The 23,065-nt window shown below is 39.4% G+C and overlaps 1 protein-coding gene and 1 long non-coding RNA gene across 3 annotated transcripts in view; one reads left to right on the plus strand and one right to left on the minus strand.

Moving 5' to 3' along the window:
• DCDC2 (doublecortin domain containing 2) overlaps positions 1-23,065 on the plus strand; it is a 116,752-nt gene that overhangs the window by 91,301 nt on the left and 2,386 nt on the right. For both annotated transcript variants that reach the window (XM_006198679.4, XM_031688142.2), the window contains exon 9: positions 7,657-7,757. In XM_006198679.4, the coding sequence (XP_006198741.1) occupies positions 7,657-7,757 (101 nt within the window). The remainder of the gene's footprint in view (positions 1-7,656; positions 7,758-23,065) is intronic.
• On the minus strand, positions 241-12,837 carry LOC140687621 (uncharacterized). The gene is made up of 3 exons (XR_012062014.1): positions 12,739-12,837; positions 2,727-2,848; positions 241-560 (listed from the first exon to the last, which is right to left on the minus strand). It is a non-coding gene; the product is annotated as an uncharacterized lncRNA (long non-coding RNA).

Here is a 23,065-nt window from a genome sequence, read left to right on the forward strand (position 1 = left end):
TCAAATTTAAACATCAGTTGCATAACAGATGATATTTAATACCTGGAGTGGGAGTCAGGGAATAAAAAGAAGCCAGATCCATTTCAAACTGCAGTTAAGAAAACTCAGCCTATCTAAGTGCATACAGTTATTTTCATGTAATATTCTGAATTGCCAAGGAAAAAGATCACTTGTGACATTCTCATCCCTGTAAAGAGTTTCCATTTGAGTTTATGGGTCATAATGAAACATATGGAGAAGATTAGTGATCAGAAAACATTTGGGTTACATGGCTGCACTAAATTAGGCACACTCAGAACATTAGCTGTTATTCGATTCATTTTTCATTCTTCCTGATGATAATTTGCTCTAATTCAGAGGAGCAGTGTGAGGGAGATACTGTGCAAGTTCTAACAAGGGTCAGAGGAGGGCTGGCCCATGTCCTCTCACCAGGAAGCGTCATCACGGTGAATGCCCTCTTCCTCTCTCCCTTACTCCTTTCCAAACTTCATACCTGGTCAGCTTTCTGGAAGTGCTTTCTTTAAATTTCAATAAGATGCTGGGATGACAACCATCTGTATCTGAGAAGAGTTTTATTGCAAGTTCAATATATTTCACATATGAATATAGTTTACATGAACATTAGCTAATGAAAATCATTTGTATGTCACCCTCTTACCAATTTTACTTTGAATTCTGCCTCCAGTAACTGATGCAACACAGAAAAATAGAGCATGCTCTTCCTTGTAAACAGATCTATCTATCTAGCTATGTATATTATTATTATTATTATTATTATTATTAATTATTATTATTATTTTGGTAGGAGGAGGTAATTTGGTTTTTATTTATTTAGTTCTGTTTTTATTTTTTAATGGAGGTACTAGGAATTGAACCCAGGACCTTGTGCATGCTAAGCACATGCTCTCCCAATGAGCTATACCATCTCTTCTCCAGACCTCTATATATTTTTCTTCTTAGAATATTATCTTATGTACTGAAAGCCATAAAGTCCTGGTTCCTCACATTTTTTTCCCTCAATAATCTACTGGGCTTAATGAGATGCTTTTTGAAATTGATATTTTGTTTTTAATTTAACATTTTTATGAGAAAGTCTCAGTGGTAAACCTTAGTAAGATGTTTAGTCACATTAAACTTTCTTGTTTACTAGAGCTTCTGCTTAATAGAGATCTAATATCTCCACAAAGGATTTAAAACTGGGCATTATTCTGTTATTTTTCTTTTTATTTATCCTGGTAAGTTTCAATCAGTTTCAAATACTGAACACATTAAGATATGCTTTATAGTACTATTTAAAAATACTTTTTAATAATTCTGGTGAGAAAGTATCCTTTAAACACAATGATTGGGCTTACATATGGATTATTAGCAGTTATATGAACAAATTATTCATTAATTATTTGGTAACTTGTCTTACTTAACATTAGACATTTTAACATGTTTAACACTGAAGTATTGTAATATCAATAAGCTGAAATACAGATGCACTGAAACTAGGAAGATGCTTTCATTTTGGCCGTTCTGGTTGCAGAAGGGCTGAAAAAGCACCAGCATTTGTCTCCCGTTTCTGTAGGGGAAGCAGGTTCATATTTATCATGGGCTGCATGGTAATGATGTGACTGCCCTGCCTCAGCGGCTCTGCTTTCATTTTTTAGGCAATAAAATTTATAAGGGATAAGTGAAAAATAATTGAGGAGCATTTTTATTTTCACCAGAGTGTTTGTTATTGCTTTGCCGTGTAATATACACTAAAGTGTCTATTCATGATTCAAAGAAAAAGGATTAGCACTGAATCTGGGTGCAGTGTGCATCCAAGCATTGAATTTGATCCTTAGTGTAGTAATTGAATGAGAGCGGTATTGTGTATCAAATTTATCCTCACTCTTTAGTTTGTTAGCAAATGGCTCTTATTACAAAGGTTTTAGTATAGGGGAGGACTTAAAAAATCAAATCCCTTTTCTTCTTTCTGGCAGGCATGTGAGTATCTGGGGGAGTGTGTTTTGTACATTGTAGGGGAGTGAGAAAGAGAATTAATAACAGAAAAGGGAAACAGAAGGCAGCTGACTTGCAGGAGGTTTTCTGCCCACCCTCAAAGCAGTGTCTACAGAGGAGGAACAGGGGTATCTGAGCTGCCTGCCCTCGTCTACCAAGTGTCTGCAGGAGTCAGAAAGGAGGTTTGCATGAGCCATTGCCCCAATATTCTTTCTAGACCATACTTTTTGGGCACACGATTTATTAGTTCCCTACTGCTGCTGTAACGTATTACCACAAACATGGTGGCTTAAAACAACACACAAGTTTATTATCTTACAGTTCTGGAGGTCAGAATTCCAAAATGGTCCTCACTGGGCTATAATCAAAATGCTGCCAAAGCTGTGTTCCTTCTAGAGTCTCTAAGAAGGAAATTTCTATTCTTTTCTCTTCCCAGTTTTTAGAGGTTGTCTGCCATTCCCTGGTTTATGGCCCCTTTCCTTTTTCAAAGCCAGTGATGGCCAGTCAAGTTTTTCTCACACCATATCACTCTGCCACTGATTCCCCTACCCCTCTCTCTCACTGGCATTGGGTCCACATGAATAATCCAGGATAATCTCCTCATCTCAAAGCCAGCTGATTAGCAACCTTAATTCCATGTGCAACCTTAGTTCACCTCTGCCAAGCAATGTAGCATCTTCAGTTTCCAAGGATTAGGATGGAGACATCGTGGGGGGAGCTATTCTTTTACCTACCACGCTTAGCATAATTGCTGATTCCTGTGTAGGTTGTACTCCAGTCTTCTTCATCCCTCTCTATCCCCCTCTTCCTCATCCAAATGCTATACTGCCAGTGTGGCCAGACTAGGGCAAAAACCCTGTAACAACACAAAGAATTAAAAGACTGGGCTAGTGGTTTTTCAATTGCACTCTCCTAATATTCTGTCTCAGTGCAGCAAATATTTTTGAGTGCCTGCTCTTCATTCTTTCAACAAATACCTTTTCAACACCTACGTGCTGAGCTCTGTTACGTGCTAGGTATAAAGCTAGGTATATGAATGATATGGGTGTGGTATCTGCTCTCTTGGAGCCTACACTTTGGTGGAGACTGAAAAAGCCAAATAAACAAGAGAAACATCAGCTGGTCATAAATGCTAGTGAGAGACTTGAACCAGAGTGATGTGAATGACTAGACGGCACTTGAATTGGAATGAGGGGGGCTTCCTGAGATCTAAAAGAGAAGGAGCAGCTAATCATGGGAAAAGAGGGAAAAGAACATTCCAGGCAGAAGGTGTAAGAAGGAGAAAGCCGTAAGGTAGGAATGAGTTTTCTGTTGAAGGAAAAAAATGTACTTGGAGTTTAATGAGCAAAGGGAAGGTAGAAATGTGGTCCAAGAGGCTGTTAAGGAACAGATCACATCTCTGTAAGCCATGGTAAGGAACTTGCATTCTATGTATGTTGGGAAGTGTTAGAGAGTTTCCAAGTAGTTTTTTGTAACCTGTTAACATTGCCTGGCTATTGTGTAGAGGATGATTCAGAGGACAGCAAGAGGAGAAGATGAGGGACACTGATCTGTAAGTTATTGTAACAGCCCACCGAACAGATAGTGCTGATTTAAACCAAGTTGATAGTGAAGTTGGAAATAATATTCACATATTTGGGATATATTTAAAAAGAGATTGAATTTACAGGGCAGCAATGGAATGGACATAGGGACTGACAGCAAGATGGAAATAAAGATAATTCCCAGATTTGGAGATTGAGTGGTGGTGCCATTTCATAGGATGAGGAATATAGAAAAAGGGTGAGCACTGAAGGGTGGGGACCCAGAGTTCTCTTTTGAGCATGTTAAGGTTGAGATGCCTATTAGATGTCCAAGGCGAGTCGTCAAGTTAGGCAATTGGACATATAAGTTTGGGGATATATGAAGATGCTGATACAGATCAGAGAATCATTGGCATATTGATGGTATTGAAACCATGATTGTGATGAGGTTGTCCAAGAAGAAGGTATAAATAGAGGAGCAGACCCATGATGTAGCTCTGGGGTAGTCCAACACTTAGAAGTTGAGCAGAGGAGGATGGATTGGCCAAGAATACTGTAAAGAAGCCGCTGTTGATGCTGCCGCTGTCAGAAGAGTGAGATGGAGAAATAGAGGGAGAGAAATAGATAGAGGGAGAGAGAGAGAGATTACCTGTATTGAAAGCTGCTAAGAGATCCAATAAAATGAGAACATAACAATGACCATTATGATCACTGATAATTTTGACAAGAGCAGTCTTTATGGGGTGCTGCTACAGAAGTTGGATTAGAAGGTCAAGTAAGAGTGTGGGTGAGGGATGGAGGCAGTGACTTCAGTTAATTTTAGAGGAAGCAAAATTGTTAAGACTCAAACAAGAAATAATTTCATGAGCAGTTGAAAATTATGCTAAAGCTTATTATAAGGGGGTTAGAAGAAATCTTGAATGTTGGAAGACAATTGTTGGCACACCAGAATTTCACAGAAGGGTGGTGTATGGCAAAAAAGGGTCACTTACTTGTCGACATTGGGATAAAGTAAGGTTAAATTTCTGATTTTAGGAAAATCCTGAGGGATGCTAAAACTAATTCTCTGTTGCTTTAGAGGCTAAAGCCCCTACCCTAGGTGGCACCTACCCTTAGCGGGTTGTGGTTAGGATGTGTGAGCTATTTATATCAATAACTAGACAACCTTCTGCATATGACTGCCACTGTGAGCTAAATTTACTGTGCAAGCTTAAATGAGCCGGCATAATAAAGGGGAAGTGGTAAGGTTTTGAAGTGTTTGCAACATACTGCCTTTGATAAAAAACTTAATATTTTTGCAAATTTCTGGTAGAATCTATCTTTGCAGCAGGCTTTTAAAACTTTTAATGTTTCATCTTTGCCTTCTTCCACAGTGTTTCTTTAATTACTTTTCACTATGGCCCCAACCGAAGGGGAACACATTGTGTTGTTCAGATCCTTTACTGTTGTATATTGGCCTGGTTAGCAATTCTTTGGTGTTAATTTTAATTTTCTGATTTTAAGGCCTGCTTTTGAACTTTCACATTGAGCATTCACAAATCTGTGAACATTCTTCATGAACCAACATCATCCTTTCGAACATTCACATTGGTTCACTGATTTTAGCCCCAAATGAAGTACAGCTGTCACTCCTTATCCACCTGCATACAGTTAAACATTTCATTGAATGTGAGCATTAATATATTTCTTTAATAGCTGAAGGTTTTTCTTTGCCGTCTGTTTGAAAGCAAGTGCAACACTTGGATGCAAAAATGTGGTCCAAAAAAGTGATGGACAGGTCATAACTATAGTCTACTGAGTCCAGCATCTGGCTCCAAAGGTTGACTCAAGGGACGTTTTATGGATGAGCATGATTGTTGTCTTCTAAGGTAATTCAGAAGGTAGAAGTGAATGTCAAACACCTAATTTTCATTTTTAAACCACTTTGGAGGTAACATTCGATAAGTTGCACAGCCTCATTTGAAATTAATTTATTCTGCCTTTGCACATTCTCAGAGTTATGAGCTCCACATATCAATAAAGTGGAATTTCTTTTTTTTAATCATGTAATTAATGTTCTCTACATCAATTTAATGTTTACTATTTCCTTGAGCTCCATGTTCCAGAATCTGATGGAGAGACGAATATCAGCTTACCCTATCCTTGCTAACTCCAATTTTATAGACTTGGATTACTCCCTTTTACTTTTCTTCTCTTAGGACAGAATAAATGTAAGCGATTTTCCTTGGCAAGTGAAGTGTCCGTCCCTGTACTTTTCTTAGCTCAAGGATTGCTTTTTTGAGTATGTGACCAAAATGCTCTGCATTCACTCCGGGCCAAATATGTGAGAGCATCACCACACTTTCTGTTTCATTTGCTGTATTCTTTCTTCTGACATTGCTGAGTTTTTGGCTGCAATTTCATCTTGGATCCGTGTTTTCAGTTGTAAGAGCGACGGAGTCAGGACGTAATTGTTCAACATGTCCTTGGGGAGGATTCTTTGTAGAGATAACCCAAAATAGCTGCCAATGCTGAAGTCGTCATTTTGGTGATGGTTAGTGATTCCTGTATATATGGATTGGGATTAAATTATTGCTGCAGGGATTAAATTACTGCGTTATTCACATGTGAATTCATCTAACATGTCTAATCAGCTTTGAGGGAGGGTAACTCTGTTGTTCCTGGTTTTTAAAAAAGAACAGTGAAGCCAACATCCAAGTTATAAAAAAAAAAAGTAATTGAAAGTGAAAATGGTTTCTCTAGGGGAAACAGAAAGGGTTCAATTTCCTCCCTCTCTTCCTTCCTTCCTTTTTCACTTGGCTGTATCTTCTGAGCTTCCACAGGGCTCTGCTACAGCCCTTACCTGTTACCTCAGGGCACCTTATAGGTGGTGTGTATGTATTTGTCTACTCATCGGTCCTTAACCAACTTGAAAGAACAGTCTACATCTCGTATCTTGGGTGGTCACACTGGCTCATATTGTTCCTTACATATAATTAATCCTCAGTGAATGTAAAAATATATTTTACACTTAAGAGTGATTTTGTAACTAACAATAGGAAGTGTTCTTACGTGAAATGTGTTAAATAGTTGTGCTCTGGGAAATAAGCTTTCATTAGAGAAATAGAAGGACTTTTCAGACAAAAGAGAAGAACATATTGTCTAGACCAGAAGGGTAATCAAATATATGTACTAGATTATCACGGGCGGAAGGAAACTCCACCCCTGACGATTTAAAAAAAAATTGGGCAGAGGAAACATCTGTGAGAATGACTTAAGCCTCAGACCTGTCTTGAGGCAAGTAGACCGACAGAATGACGAACGGTTCTGTGGTTCTTTGATTGCTTGGCCTGGAGAAGAGAAGACCGAGGGAAGACATTATAACTACTTCAAATATGGAAAAGCAGCTCTTAGTGCTTTCTAGAGGAGAACAAGTTGAAGCAGCTTAACCTAAAGTCTTGAGATTTGGGTCACATTTTCTAGTTAAGGATTTAAAGATACAGGATGTGAAAATCCTGCAGAAACATGCAAAATAAAAGGTCGATTTGTGTGAGATGTGGCATCAGCTCTGTGATTCTGTTGCAGTAAAAATATTTTTTATATCACTCTGAATGGAGACAATTTATTTCAATAGATTGCTTTCAGTGTATAGTGTTCTCTTGGGAAAGGAAAACTTCTAAAAGTAGTATTTTCAAGTACCTTGCATCATTGCTGTTTCATGGATAGGAGAAAAGAACAGAGATAAGAGATGTGAAATCCTTCCCATCTAAATACTCGTACAGGATTGTGTTACTAAATCCGTAGCCAAAGGGTGAGAAGCAGTCTGGGACATAGCCCTGCTCTGCTCGGTCAGCCTTTCAGTTCTGGCCACTGAAACTTCTCCCAGTGAAAATATAGAAGATTCGGGGGCTACAAAAAATCTTGTCAATACAAGGGGAATCAGAATACCTATTAAAAATAATCTTCCTGTAAATGAAATCATATGGGATTTACTGAAACATTCTGCTGTACACCAGCAATTGACACAACACGGTAAACTGACTACAATAAAACAAGAAGAAAAAAGATCTTCATTAGATATTTGATTGTAATTTCAACATTCAGCCACACGATGTCACAATTGGATTTTGATTTTTCACTGTGCATTTGTCTCAAATAATAGATGAAGGCGTTTTCAAAGCTGGAGAGGAGAGATCTGAAACGCGGGGGGCAGCAGAAGTCCAAGAAGATGAAGATACTCAGGTTGAGATTCCAGTGGACCAGGTAGTCTCCAATGCCTTTGAAAATATGCGTAAACCAATGAGTGCTATTTTTCTTTCAAGTTTTGTGTGATCTGCCCTGTGTGGTTCTTACGCAGCGTTAGTTAAGACCTCTCAGGTACTACGTGGCTCAATGACCTTTGGAAACAAAACAAAACGAAGCACCACAGTTCTTCCTAGTCTCCCTACACAGAGTAGCTGTTTGGACAGTCTTATTTATTATTATGGAAAATGATTTTTTTAAATAAACAGCATTGAAGAATGAGGTGGGTTGGAGTTAGGTATGAGATACAGAGGGAGAAAATTTGATACAAAAAGAGAGTTTGGCTTAGGGTTTTTAAAATCTAGGGAAAAAGTCCTCCATTTAGAAAAGCAGTTAAAAATGCTGTGATACTCTCTCCTTTAAGTTCCTTGAAATGGTTATGGTTGGAACTCGTCTTTCATAAAGGAATTGCTTATAAAAATGCAGCTCAAATATTTGCTAGTGTGCATTGATTTTCTTTTTAAGCCAATGGTACATTGTACTTTTAGGAGTGTGTGTGTGTGTGTGTGTGTGGTGTGTGTACACGCATGTGCTTATATGGGGAACTAAGTAGTGTTAATTCTGGCTAAATGATACAAGAAATAAAAGACTTTTAGGATTTTTAGTACAATTCAACCAGGTTTCTCATAATTCTAATTGGAGGGTTGGAATTTAGGTGTATGTGGTGGGGTGGAAATTCGTAATCCCAGGCTCTAGGACATAAGAAGTCACCAGGAATTGCCACTTGTCCTCTATCATGTGATATTTTCTTTTCAAAAAGCAAATCTCACAATCCAGCAAATTCCATAGTTGATCTTCTCAGTTGTACTTGTCTTAACAGTGCAGCAGTGAAATAAATTGCCATCTCATGATTTCACAGGCGTTTTCTGTAAGCATCACCTTCCTGATAAAAAGCTTCATGTGTTAAAAATCACACAGATTTCAAAAATCTAATTTATTATCCAGGATTAGCTACAACTAATAATTTTTCATTAACTCCAGTTATAGGTATTTTTTTCCCTATGGAAAAACAGAATTTTAAGTCTTTGGTGAAGCTATAATTAAATATTATATTTTAAGACAGAGAAGAGTAATCATCACGTATGTACAACACCTAATAGCTGCGGAAACCAAGACTATTTTATATTCCAAAGTCAAAATGCCAAACTATCAAGAAAAAGTCACAGCATTATTACCAGAAAAGGAGCTCTCTCTGTTAATAACTTAAGTTTTGAAATCCGTGACTGGTGTTTCTTTACTTGTGAGTTTGATGATCACCAGGAAGGGGAGCAGGCAGGGGGGATTGATCCCTGATGACCCTGAAACAGCCTTGAATAAGTGTCCGCAGAGCTTGATTTCTTGTTTGACTGAGAGTGCTAGCTTGTTAAAATATAAATACGCAAGACAGATGGCTTAAACCGATTGGTAAGAGCCGGGCAATATCAACAAATTGATGTCAGTTGGAAAAAAAGAAAAAAAAACAGGTAACACAAGGTCAGAACTGCTTTCTTCTTTGACCCTATTAGTAATGGAGTCAGGATTGTCTAGCTCATGTGGTTGGCATGAGATGCTCATGAAGTCAGGTCTTTGCGTCATTCTCTCTATGGCCTGATGATCTTTTGCTCCAGATCGTCAGCAGCGATGTTATAAATATTGTGAAAAGCCAAGTGAGTGTGTGGAGAAATTAGTGTAAAGCTCCACTATGGGGAGAACACCTCTGAGGACATGCTCTAATGGTGATGTTCATTAAGCAATAGTTACTGTTTCTTTAGTACCTACTGGGTGCCTGGCACTGTACTGGGCCAGTCTTATATTATTATATTATATATTATATCTTATATAATTGTGATGACAACCCTGTAAGTTAGGTCTTATCACCCCCACTTTATATATAGAAATAAAGTGAGCTCTAGTAGGTGAAATTACTTGCCCAGGATTGTACCATTAAGTAGAGGAATTGGGGTTTGAATGCAGGTCTAACTTCTGGAGGAAGAGTATTAAATGCCTTCCTCCCCACAAAAAGCCAATTATTAACCCAAGGAAGGGAAAAATTCCTGCGTAAGGAAGGAAATGTCGTCATATACTCCTCGGTTCAGCTCTAAATGATACCTGTATTTCCTTTCGGGCCATACCTAGCTAACCTCTCTGGACTTGTTTTCCGTCATCCAGAAGGTTCATGATACAACTTTAGTCAAAGGAACATGAAGAAGGGGGTGTGTTTGTGTATAAATATCATGTGCAAATTGGCCAAGTAATTTATCTGTGCCTGAAAAGCAGATCAAGTTTTAGAAGTCAATATTAAGGCCTCTCTGTTGAGAGGCAATTCTCCAGGAATCTCTTGTGTTTCTGCATACTTTGTGAGTAGAGGCACAGATTGCCTTTGTTCTCGACTATTTTTTCAAGGATGTTTGTAGAGTGAACAGCCTTGAAAGGCAGAGATAGTGACTTCCTCTGGAACAGTCATTCTCAGCTGGAGGCGATTTGCCTCCAAGGGGATAATTGACAGCTTCTGGGGCCATTTTTGACTCTTATCAATGAGGAAACACTTCAGGCATCTAGTGGGTAGTGGCCAAGGAATCTGCTAAATGTTATGATGCACATGACTGAACTCACAACAAAAAATGATCCAGCCCACAATGTCCATAGTGCTGACTCTGAGATATCCTGGCGTGGGACAAGGGCTGGGTTTGTTTATTGTCCAGTGTAATGATGTCTTCTTATGGTGCAGACGTTATGGAGGTCAGGCGGGTTAATGTCCCATGTTAAAAGATGTGATGCCATTGAATTGCATACTTTATAAACTGGTTAAAATAGTCAGTTTTATGTTATGTTTATTTTATCACAATAAAATTATTTGGAAAAAAAGATTTGGGTTCCCTAAGCTTGGGGTCCTTCCCCTGTACAAGAAGAATGCCACTGTGTGTATCACCTAGCCCCTTTCATGTTACCTTGTGGGAGGAGGGCCTGGGGGGAGTGGGTGGACATGCTGCTACTCTGGCTACTGCTATTGCTGTGAGCAGTAAAGTCCTTTGTCTCTGACCCAGCAGTCTCTTGTCTTCTGCTAGCATCCATGAAACAATAGCAAGCTAATGCCTTAGTTTGTTAAGTATGGTAAAATTTCAGGTCTTCCATAGTCTTTCATAGCCTCTGCTGGTCCCATCTGGCATTGTGTTTGTGTCTTTAAGCATGTGTAATGGGGCACTGTGGACTAATTTCAACCAAAACATGTTTAAGCTCTGTCCCAAAGTCTAGACTCTTAATTATTTACAGATAAGTTAATGATCCTGGATCTACTGCTACTTCCAAACCCATGGGAAACTGAAGAATGTCACATTCTTTTATGAATTTGGGGAGACCAGAACAAATATCTTTTCTCAGGGGAGGGTTTAGGTCTCATATGAATAAGGTACTCTTTTAAAAAAATTTTTTTTTTGGCATGCATGTTTCAAATCAATCTGGTTTCCTACAGGCAGTAGAGCAAGTGCCTGATTAACCAAATAATCTGTGGCAATTCCTTGGTGCCGATTACTTATGTGTCAATAAGCTCCATCTATAAACTGATGTTTTTCCAAGCTAAGGAGGCAAGAAACGAGTTAAATAAACTGCCTTTAGTAAATAAGGCTCAGGCAGGAGAATCCACCATCTCAGAAACACAGGCAAATAAATACCTATAAAATAGGCAAAGAAGCAATTATAGTTTGGATTTTGTTCCATCCGAGGGAAGAGAGCAGAAGCTGCAGATCATAACTCTAGAGTGGTTTTCGATTGTTTAATAGCTTTTTCCATCCATTTGTAGTTGATTCTGAGTGGTAATAAAATGAGAATTGCAAGATGTTTTTGTGCAAAGTAGTTTCATAAAATAGCATTTAAGCTAGCATCATGAACACAGGAGCAGTGAAAGCTTTTTTTTTTTTAATTGGAGGTTGTGATACATACTATTTTCTTATTTATTTATTTAAAACTTAATAAACCCTTAACAACAAAGTTATACTATACTATTTTTAAAAGTCAACCAGTTCAGCAAAAACTATAACAAAATTAGCAGCCACCTGCCCCAGTCTTCCTCACTTGGATTTCTGCTCTATAGACATAACCAACTTGAACTATTAGCTCTTTCTCACAGAATACATGCTATATTCCTAAACCATATATTCTTGCTTCCACGCCATTTCAATACCTCTGAGATCTTTGAGTCTTACAAGTATCATAGTTTAATTGGCATTTTTCTTATTCTAAGAGGTATATAGAATAATGGAGATCCCTTTAATTGGTGACATCTGAAATTTGATAACTTTCTTGATTTTATTTTTCAAATCTAGATATTATTTATTAATTTTATCTCTAATGATGATTATTTAGATCTCTTAACCAACCCCTGCCTCTCTTCTCCCTTCCAAATCAGGCCCCATTCACAGAAACATATACAGTCATATCTTTCTCCTTGTTTCTTTACACTACAATTTTGTAATAATTTTTGGCTAAATCAATATTCAATCTGCACATTATTTTCACTATGGCAGTATTATTCTTAGCTGAGCCATATAATATACTCTGGTTACATTTCCTTTCTCATGTAATATTTTTTTCTTCCTCCCTAATCTTAGTAATTGCCTATTTTCTAAGTTTTCATTTGATTAGTTTTCTAATTTGTGTAGTTATTACCAAACTCTGCCAGAATCATTGATCTCATCTTGATGTACTCAAAAGTGCACAGTGATCATGAAATCTCATTTTCACCTTTTTCTCCAGCCCTTCAGTTATCTGCATCAGAAAAATAAAATTTACTTATTCTGGTTAGTTGTTCTTTGGATTTACTTTTCAGAATTCTCCTGGTATTTTTTTGTCACCATTATTTTGGGAATTTCCTTTGCTTCTCCATTGGATGGGTTCCCTATTTCTTGGATTCTAGACCTTCCTTTTTCTTAATTATACCATTATTTATTTATTTTTTTGTGGGGCTCACCTCTAGTAGCCTCCTGGGAAAAGCTTCATGGGAGGCACTTATATTTTTTTGATTCTCTGCACGTCTGAAAATGTCTTTTATTTTTCCCTCCTACTCAAACTTGACTGTAATGATGGCTAGGTATAAAATTCTAGGTTAGAAGTGATTTCTCTCAGAATTTTGAGAGCATTCCTCAATTGTTCTTCCCAACCAGAATGGCAGCGGAGAAGTCTGATGACATTCTGTTTCCTAAGCTTGGGGTGCTTGTCTTTTTCCCCTGTGTTCTGCAAATTTCTAATTATAAGCCTTAGTACAGGTCTTTTTACTTATTGTTCTGGGTACTGAATGTAGTTCGTATTGATCTCTGTCTTCATACTAGAGGCTGTGGTTAGATTTGTTTTTAATTGAAATCTATTTGACATATAACATTGTATAAATTTAAGGTGTATGTGTGGTTAGATTTTAGAGCAAAGCATTAGAACTCTGTGCATAGACAGGGCTCATCAGCTTGGGGGAGTTCCACTGTAGAGTGATTGTTTTAGCCATTTCATCGACAGACCTCCAGTTTTCAGCGATGTGTGTTGTTCTTTTGCATTGGTCTGTTTCTTTTGAGTGGAATCTTTCAATCTCTTGCCTTGTGGGGTAGGCCTGGCTGTGAATATTTTGGGATCGGACTGTGGGAATGGGGCTTAGGAACCTTAAGTAAAAGACTTTGAGAGATTTATTCTTCTGGGTTCCAGTGTGGTGTCCTTGTTCTCACTGTGCTTGAGTCCAGCTTCTTTGTAGTTCAACATCCTTAAAAAATAAACCTCCTTTATTTCTCTAGAGTAGCATGAGATCTTGAGAGTCTACCTCCTTCTTTTAAAGACTCTAGATCAATCCACCCATTTTTAGTTACACCTATGCCCCTTCTTCCAGAGACAGATGGTACCTCTAATTCCTGAGTCTTCTATAGGTTGTTTTTTGTTTGTTTGTTTTTTATTTATTTATTTTTTAACATGTGAAGGTTTGCTTCTTGGCTTCCCCTCTCTACAGTCTCAAATTTCAGCTTCCTCATTTCTCTTGTTACTGGCCCCACATCCACTGGCTTTACAGTTTCCAAAATTTCGTGGCTGTTATTTCCTTTTCAGGCTTCTGTGTCCTTCTGAGTTCATCCCTTTTTAAACTGTTCTTACCTAGAATGTAGAAGGGGATCAGAGAGGACCTAAGGAAAAAAAAATCCACACATTTGTTCAATCTGCTGTGTTTAACCAGAAATCACTGTTTCACACTAATTCATCACAGTGAAAATACACTGTCTTCATAGAATCTGCACTAGGCATGACAAACTGGCAGCCTGTGACCAAATCTCCGAGGAGAGACTCTTTCTGACTGGCATGGGGATTACAATATCTGAATCTCTTCATTCGACCATGTACACTTCTGTTTACCACAGGCTGCAGCATTCCCTATTATTTGACATTTGTCCTGAATTACACATTTATGTTATTTGCCCAGACCCTGGGGGCATTTGAGTTTGTGATGATTGATGTACACATATAGAACATAATGCCATTTTAAAGCATCTGCAGCCTAGAGGCTTCAACCAGAAAGAGGTTTGAAATACAAATATGCTTGTTGACATTGTTCTGTCACTCCTGGAGAATCAGCAGTTAATTACAACTTCTCTGATGAAAGGCCAGCTCAATGCGGGGCTTGTTTGTATTCCTTTTTCATATGCAGTAAATTACACAGAAAGATAAAGAAGGCTGCTTTTCTGACCAGACCCCTAAATCTGTTTCAGTGAAATGCATTTATTAAAACAAGAATTATAAAATGTTTAGAAGCAGAAGGGAAGCCAGTCTAAGCTCCTTACTTTGCCATTGAAAATCCAAAGTGGGGAGAGCCATTTTCGCACAAAGACGCCTCCTGCTGGTGGAGGCCTCTAAACCAGCACCCAGGCTCCTGGCTTCCAGTTTGATGCGTTCTCTGAATACCTTAAGGAAGGGAAGCGGGGAGGAATAGGAACTTCTAAGCATCTCACAAACAAAAACATTCCATCTGTATAGAGGGCTCCTTGGCCTCCATTGCCTTTCCTAAAATGAAAGGGAATTATGTGCAAACAGTATTTTCACCACTCTCTGCTTTAAAGTCATATCCTCTTGGTGAATCCTATTCATGTTTGGTGCTATAAGCATCACACACAGCTGGAAGACTTCACTTCCCTGTGCATCATTGACAAGGGTTTTGTGACATCACCTTGGTAGATTTGTGTTTAATTGATATGAATGGTGTTAAACATGAAAATGTAGCCTTCAGGGATTTCTGATGTAAGTGAAAAAAAATCCACATTTATTTTTTTCCTATTTATTTATTTATTTACATGTTTAAAAAAGTCACATTTACTTCTAAAGTGAGAAAACTTAACAGGGAAGTTTTTTTCCTAGCGTTGACTATATCTTAACATGTTTTTGGTATATTATGTCTCATCCTAGGAGTGCTGTGGGCACTTGTGGAGTGTAATGGACCCAGGTGAGCCTGCATCCAGCAGGTGGCCGGCCCAAGCTTCACCCTCCTTGTGTCCTTACAGGATCATGTCTGTGCATAGAGACACCCTTTTTGTAGGTCATTGTACTTCAAATTACATCTAAGCCATTTTTCACCCCTCTGTGAAAGTAAGCCTCTGAAAGCTGAAAATAGGCAGTGGTACTTTGCTGTCATGAAAAATTGAAACTGATTATTTCAAAACACCTCATTCAGCTCGGGTAGGAGATGATTTTAGTCTCCATGGGAACAGAAATACAAACAAGTGGGCAACTTCTGTACTCTCACCATCTCTGCCTGAATTCTGCCATCAGATCCACCGAAACACCCCACACCCAAAGCCTGTAACAGATCCTCACTCCCAAACGTCCATGGTAGTGAACGTTACATGGCTACGTGGACATCTAAGGTGGTGTTTTCGTCGGGGTGCAGGTTGCATTCTGAGCTCCAGCTTCTAGGTCTCGGGTACTTCAGGGAGGGGCGCCTGATGTGTAAGAATAGGGAGAACAGTTGGGTGGTTAGTAGGCTTTCTTGACTAGAAACTTCTAACTTGTGCTGTTGTCTCAGAGAGCAAGGGTTCAAATATATTCCTCAGGGGATGCTGATATAAATATAAGAAAGATCAACATTTACTTCTAAAGTGGGTGGGATATCAGCTGCAGTCTCTGTTTAGATGCCTTTCCCATTTCTAATTTTTGGTACCACTGTTACTGTCAAAGGTGTGATGTGAGTTTAAAGTGTAAGTCATTTGAGCAGTCCCATCTGTCTGTGAAAATACCTTCCGAGTAATTGATGCTTCTGATATTTTGTGGCTTATTTCCATATGATTTCCATATTCCATCTTCTTTCCTTTTACCACTCAGGAATCCCAAATTAACCTTTGTAACCGCATGCATATTCTCTAGAAAACCTAAATACGTAAGGTTTCCCCTGAGCTTTCACCGCTAGGATGCAGCCAGCAATAATAACTACCAGACCTTTTCTGTCTTGCCATACAAATCAACCATTTCTCAGGATGCCCCTTACAAAATAAACAGTAAGATATACATGTAGGCAAATGCCGGCAAAAGGACACTTGGAACAGCAACGCTGGGGTCATGTCAAGGAGAAAATCTAGTGCAAGTTTTCTAATAACAATATTAAGAGCAATTGCTTGTGATAAGTCTTGTGCTTTTTAAAAGGTAAAAGTCTCAACTTATGGAAATGTCTATATTTAAGGGAATGTATTATCTGTAATTGTACATGTATGTGTAATATGTCTGTTAATCTAGCTGCACTCCGAAGTTCTTGATTTCAGTGAGGCCGTGAGACTGGAATCATCTAAAGGACTTGTGCGATCCTTACGTACATCAGTTTAGCGTGTGTACAGAACAGAGGTATAATGAATACCCTTTCTTGACTCCAGTGAAATGTAAGAATTGGCTTTATATAGAGTACAGTATTCACAATTACTCATAGCTGTGAGCTAGGCCCGAAAGTTCAGGATGGAGAAACAGTATGTACCTGAAAACTGGTTCTCTTAAAATTTTAGTCACACATTGACTAAAACTTGACATAAATGTCAGGAGAGAAGACCTTTAAGGATAGGTAAAAATATCTTTCTGTTTTATTGCCTTGGCAATGACGTGTTTCTTTTTTCATGACTCTTAGGAAAGAGTGGCAGGGTGATGTAATTAGAATAAGTCTTGCAGAACTTTCTTACTGCTAAACATCATTCTGTCAACAGTCAGTCCTGTTTTCTCCCAGTTTTAAATAAAATGGGTATTTTTAAAGTTAGAAATATGACCTTCATCAAGAGAGGCATTATTTCAAGGCATTATTGCAATTAGAGATTTCAACTAAAAACATCCTTTTAGATTGGTGGTGATCTTATGACCATGATGTGTCATATGTGGTTTAGAGCCTTATGAAATGTCACCTGGGGGCTGGTAGTATCAGCAGCACCTGAGCTGTTAGAAACGCAGAGGCTCAGGACTGCTGACTTGGAATCTGCATTTAACATGATGGCCAGGGAGGGAGAAGCACTGGCTTAGAAAACACTAGGCTGGAAGTAACTAGTAACTCATCATGATGAGTTTGGGGTACTGCTCTGTACGTTGGCTTCGGGAGACAGTACAGTACTGTGGTCATAAAAGATTTCATATCCCTCTGTCACTATCGGTGGTGTTTTGGGCAAGTTTAACTAACTGTTTATGCTTCAGTTTATTTACCTGCAAATTGGGACGATAATAGTATTTTCCTCAAATGATGGTGAGGTTAGTTTAAATGTGATTATGTATACGAGGTGCACAGAGTACCAGGTACCTGGAGATAGTGCCCAATAGACATGAGCCTTGTCACCATCACCTGTCCTTTCCTGAAGGCACATTTGGTGCTGACTTTTTCCTGGGGAGGCATATTTGTGTTTAATTCAAGACAGTAAATATGCAGTACTGTGGGAAATGTGGTGATGGACAGAAGGTGAGTGTAAGAAAGAGCCCTTGCTTCTAGAAGCTTCCAGAAGGCCTGTGTTCCAACAGTCATTCCGAACATCCTTTGAGGCATCTACTCGAGAGCAATTCATGCTACTCTTCCCTTTCCTTCCCTTCCCTTCCCTTCCCTTTCCTTTCCTTTTCTTTCATGGAGGTGCTGGGGACTGAACCCGGGACCTCACGCACGCTAAGCATGCACTCCACCACTGAGCTGTACCCATCCCCGCCATGTTCACTACTTTCATATGGCACATAGATGGAGAGTAACAGCACACAGTGATTAGAGTGTGGCAGGCATTCTGGGGGGTGGGGTGCAGATAAGGAGTGACAGCTCCCCGAGGGAGCCAGGAAGGCTTGGTGTGTCTCACGAAAGGAAGGAAGAACCTTCTGGATAAAGGGAGAAGGAGCAGTGACTAATAGACAGTGCTGGGGGTGCAGCCAGGGCTCTCCTCAGCTTCTTCCACAGAGGATGGTCCCTTCCCCGACCCCTCCCCACCTAATACTTGTGTCTGGGAAGGACTGGTTTCTGCTTTCCCACTCTCCACATCTCTCCAGCCCTCTTCCCCTTGTGAGGAAGCCCACTTCCCTAGCTTGTGGTCAGGGGCTTTTAAAGGAAATAGAGTGAAGGGGATAAAGAGGGAGAGAGAGGAAAGAATATAAATAAGAACATGAATTGGGGGGGGGTGGGGAGGAGAAGGGAGGGAGGAAGGAAATACTTGGTGAGTGTATCAGTCTGCACAGCTGCCCTAAAAAAGGATCACAGACTGGGTGGCTTAAACTATAGACATTTACTTTCTACCAGTCCTGAGGCTGGAAGTCTGAGATCCAGATGTCGGCAGAGTTGGTTTCTTTTGACATCTCTCTGTTTAGCTAGTAGCTGACTGAATTCTCCCCATGTCATCACATAGTCTTTGCTCTGTACATCTCAGCATCTTAATCTCTTCATAGAAGGATGTCATATTGGATTAGGGCCCACCCTAAAGACCTCATTTTTAACTTAATTACCTCTTACAGTCACATTCTGAACTACTAGGAATTAGGAATTTAACACATAAATTTTGAGGGGACATAATCCAGCCTGAAACAGTGAGAAAGTAGGGTTTGTTTCTGATTTAATGCTGCCTAATTGATAAAAGGGATAATGTTCAGGGAACAGAGTCAGCTTTTAAAGTCTATGTCAGTCAGAAAGGTGATCAGCAATGAGCAGAGAGGAGAGAAGCAGAGACACGGAACCCAGCTCAGCCCAGCCAGTCCCTCTGCCTTGTTAATCCATTAGTCAGATGTTAAGAGTTGGGGTTATCCAGGTGCCTGGTTACTATAGTGACCAGTTTATAAACTACTGGGACCACTGTCCTTCAATTGGAACTTTTGCATGTTAATTTTTTTATGATGCAGATAAAAGATGTTGTCACCCACTGGTCACATAACCTTTGGCAAGTTACTTAACTTTTCCTAAGACAAATTTCTCTCTGTATGCAATGGGACTAATCATGCCTGCCTACCACTTGGGGAGATGAAATGAGAAAATATATGTGAAAGTGCTTTGGGAAGCACAATGTACTACCTATATATCTGTCATTTTTATACCCTTAACTGGCTACTGTCAACCTGGCATGCCAACTGAAGACAAAGTTGTGTGTTACCTAGGTGCATGTACTAATTTATGGAGGTCATCCTTGGTATCTCCTGCTGGCACATTTGTATTTCTTTTAAGAGTAAACAGCAGTTCAGAAATAAGAAAAGCTATTGGATGGTAAATTTGTTGAAAAGTCCATGGCAGGGAACTTGGAATCAAAGAATCAACGTAAGTAATTAAGAGCAAGGATGATTAACTTATGTAAATCACACCTAATTGTCTCAATAGACCAGAAGTTGAACATCAGCCTATGTTCTAACTGTATTAACTGATAAGGACAAGACAGTTTCTAAGTTTCTTGATATATTTGTTTGTTTCCATGTGAATGAGATTTAGAAGGAATACTGCTCTAAGTGGCCCACTAGAATACAATTTCATTAGTGCAAATCTTGTACTGTAATATTTCATCGGACAGTCTCTCAACTCCTTCCATTCAATGGCAAGAAAAATGGAGTGGTAACAATATATAAATATATATGTTATTATTCAGTTTATAATGGCCTTTTATGTGCATGATCTCATTTGATCTTTACTAGCCTTACTGCAATTCTTATTATAATCCTCAGTGTCCAAAGGGTGAGGTGAATTCTCTAGCCTGAAGCTGTAGAGTGACTGCTGCTTTTCCACCAGACCACAGCTGCCCCGTCTCACACAGTACATATTTTGCATGGCCAGTAGACATCACCATTGTAGAAAACATCAGTAGGCAAAAACTTTGTCCAGGACTGCCCCCTCCCCCTCCCCGCCAGTGATCTTCAGGTATGGACACAATCTCTTGGTGTCATTTGAGAACTGGCTTCTGCAGGAAGGAGAGGAGATGTGTCACAGGAGGGAGCTCTGCTTCCCTGGACTGTAAAAGGGACGGTGTTATTGGACCTGGGAAAAAGGTTTTTTCCCTTCCTGTTTCTCTCCCCACTTCCTCACTCTCTCAAGCTGAATTTGAGATTTCTTACTCTTACCTTTTCCGTCGGTATCCCTGTTCCTTTCTCCCCACACTCTCCAACTCCCCTCTTTTGACTGCAGTGTCTGCTTTTCTCTATCGAAATTATTAATATCGTCAGGATCTTTGTAAGGTTCTTTGAGGTGGGGGTAGAACATGGGTTCTGTGTCCGTGTCATCACTTGCTCAGTGCACTAACACTGACGTCTGGCTGGCTGTAACTGTTTCTGCTTAGCTGGGCAATCAGGCAAGCCCAGCTAAATAGGCGGAGGCTGAGAACTACTTGGGGATTTTGAAGAAATTAAATAGTTGCAAAGGTTTGTGTGTGTGTGTGTGCACGCATGGGGTGGAGTGGGAACACATTAAAATATAATGTGGCTATCTAATAACTATTTCTATATTTTCATTTGAAGTTGGCTGCTAGTTTCAGATCTATTAGTTCATTCATTCAGCACCGCCATTAACCTCCTCCTAATCACCAGGTAGTTTTGAAGGGAAGCATTTCACACCTGAGACAAGGGAGGTGGCTGCTGAGTCCAAATGAAGAATAAAGCAGGGAACTAGCCAGAGGTTAGCCCCTCAGTTAAGTGGCACATTCTGTGGATGCCTTAGCAGACAGAGGGGTGACCACATAGCTCTACCTGGTGGCCAAGGGTTCTGGCCTCTAGCTTTTTTGGAAATTGAAGTAGGACTCTCATAACATAAAATTAACCATGAGCCCTTTTTAAAGATACAATCCTGTGAAATCTAGTACATTGACTTTGTTGTGCAACTGCTACCTCTGTCTAGTTCCAAGACATCTTCATCTCCCCAGAAGGAAACCTCATCTATTCTCCCCTCTTCCTAAGCCTGGCAACCACTAATCTACTTTCTGTCTTTATAGATTTACATATTGCGAATGTTTCATATAAATAAAATCATATAGTATATGATTTTCTGTATCTGGCTTTGCATATAGCCCTTTCACTCATGGCCGAATTCCTAGGTCAGAGCTGGTCTAGCTGTGGGGTGGTGGAAGCCACAGTCCTGCGATGGCCTGCTAAGAATCCCGTTTGTCTGAGTAAATTCTCCTTTGTGAGGGTCCCACGGCCAGAGTGCATGTCAGTTTTGAGTGGTGTAGGAGGTACCAGACTCCTCTTTGATCATTTTTCTATAGCAAGAGAAGGAGGGAAGTGGATCGAGGATGTATGCAACCTGCTCACTTTGCCCCTTGTCTTTTCCTCTTTCCTAAGGAATAGCTCCCTCCCATCTCTTACAGAAGGAGTGCTGTTTTTAGTTCTTTGTTGGCCCTCACCATGCTACAGATTTTTCCGTGTGTGTGTGTATGCATGTAAAACCCAGTGTTCCTTCTGGGGATGATTTGATTGATGTATACACTGGAAACATCTTTAATAATTTAATGCTTGCTTCAAAGGAGATTACACCAAAAAGCACATTGCTTTTCACTTATTCATTACAGATCTGTCATAGAAGCATCTTTTTTTTTTCACCCTGAATTGTAGTGTTGTAGTAATAATAAGTTTTGTACTACACTCAGGATATTTTAAAGGATTATAAACCTTTTAACTAATATTACCATCTTATGTAAATTGGTCAAATTGGTATTTCAGCCCCATAATCTTGCATTTTTAGTTGAGCTAACCAGATATGGCTTCATTTGATGACTATAAAAATAGCTGTGCTGGGAAAGTCTAATAGAACTAATGGGATGAAAGCATAATATTGCTTGTTAGTAGTGGTGGTAATAACAGTGAGGAGAATGGAGCCTGAATGTAGGACTGGGTGTCTCCTTCCTTAAAAAGAGATCAGGGTATATATATCTCAGCCCAGCCCTTTGCATTAAAAGGAGGAAAAAAACTGTGTATGTTTGGGGATTGGGAGCAAAGAAAGTGGTAAGATGAGAAACACAAAACTAAAAACAACTAGAAACCAACACTCTATCATTTTACAACTTTTAGGTATCAATCCAGATTTCAGTAAAGGAAAACCGACTTTTCCCCATTTAGACGGAAGTAGTCACCTTACTGGACTTTAGCAAGCTCTTGTCATATATTCTCAGAGGCAAGAGATATATCTAGATTCATCAATGATTACAGTAAAATCGGAGTTTTCTGTTATTATTATTAAAGATTTTTTTAAATTTAAGGAATGCTATATTACTCCTCTTTAAAACCAAAATTCAAAGTTGCTCTGAATAGGGCAAGCTTAGGCACAGTAAGGGTTACAGTTTCTAGGAGAGGTGATAGACAGTTATCCAATTCTCAGAGATAATTTACGAGCTGCTCTAGGCCCATTAGCTCAAGTCAAGGTGCCTGAGAGCCCTTCAGATGTCTCTTAGGATCCCACCGTGAGTGACCCCTGCCTCCCCAAATCCCTCAGTCACCAGGGAGGGAACTTGCTGTCTCTGGTCCCGAGACCCCCGGGCCTTTGCATGGTCTCTTCTGATACGTCAGTGGGCAGCCACCCCCAGTGTATTCATTAAGGGCAGTGAAGAAACATGGTAGCTTCAGGGAAGAATAGATCATAACAAATGGGAAAATATTTTAATTTTTCTTAGGGTTGTGATGTGCCAGGTGGTTTGCTTGGCATTGTATATAATTTGTTAATCCCCATGGAAGTTTTATTATATATATTTCCACTTTACAAGTGGGAAATCTGAAATTCAAAGAAGTTAGTTAACAGCCAGTAAGTGCCTGGCCAGGACTTGAACATGTCTTTCTCCAAAGTCTTGGCTGTGGAACTTGTCCTCCTCTTCTCTTTTAAAGCAGACTTATATGTA

This window comes from Vicugna pacos, chromosome 20, assembly GCF_048564905.1.
Source record: "Vicugna pacos chromosome 20, VicPac4, whole genome shotgun sequence".
Classification (NCBI taxonomy): Eukaryota; Metazoa; Chordata; class Mammalia; order Artiodactyla; family Camelidae; genus Vicugna; species Vicugna pacos.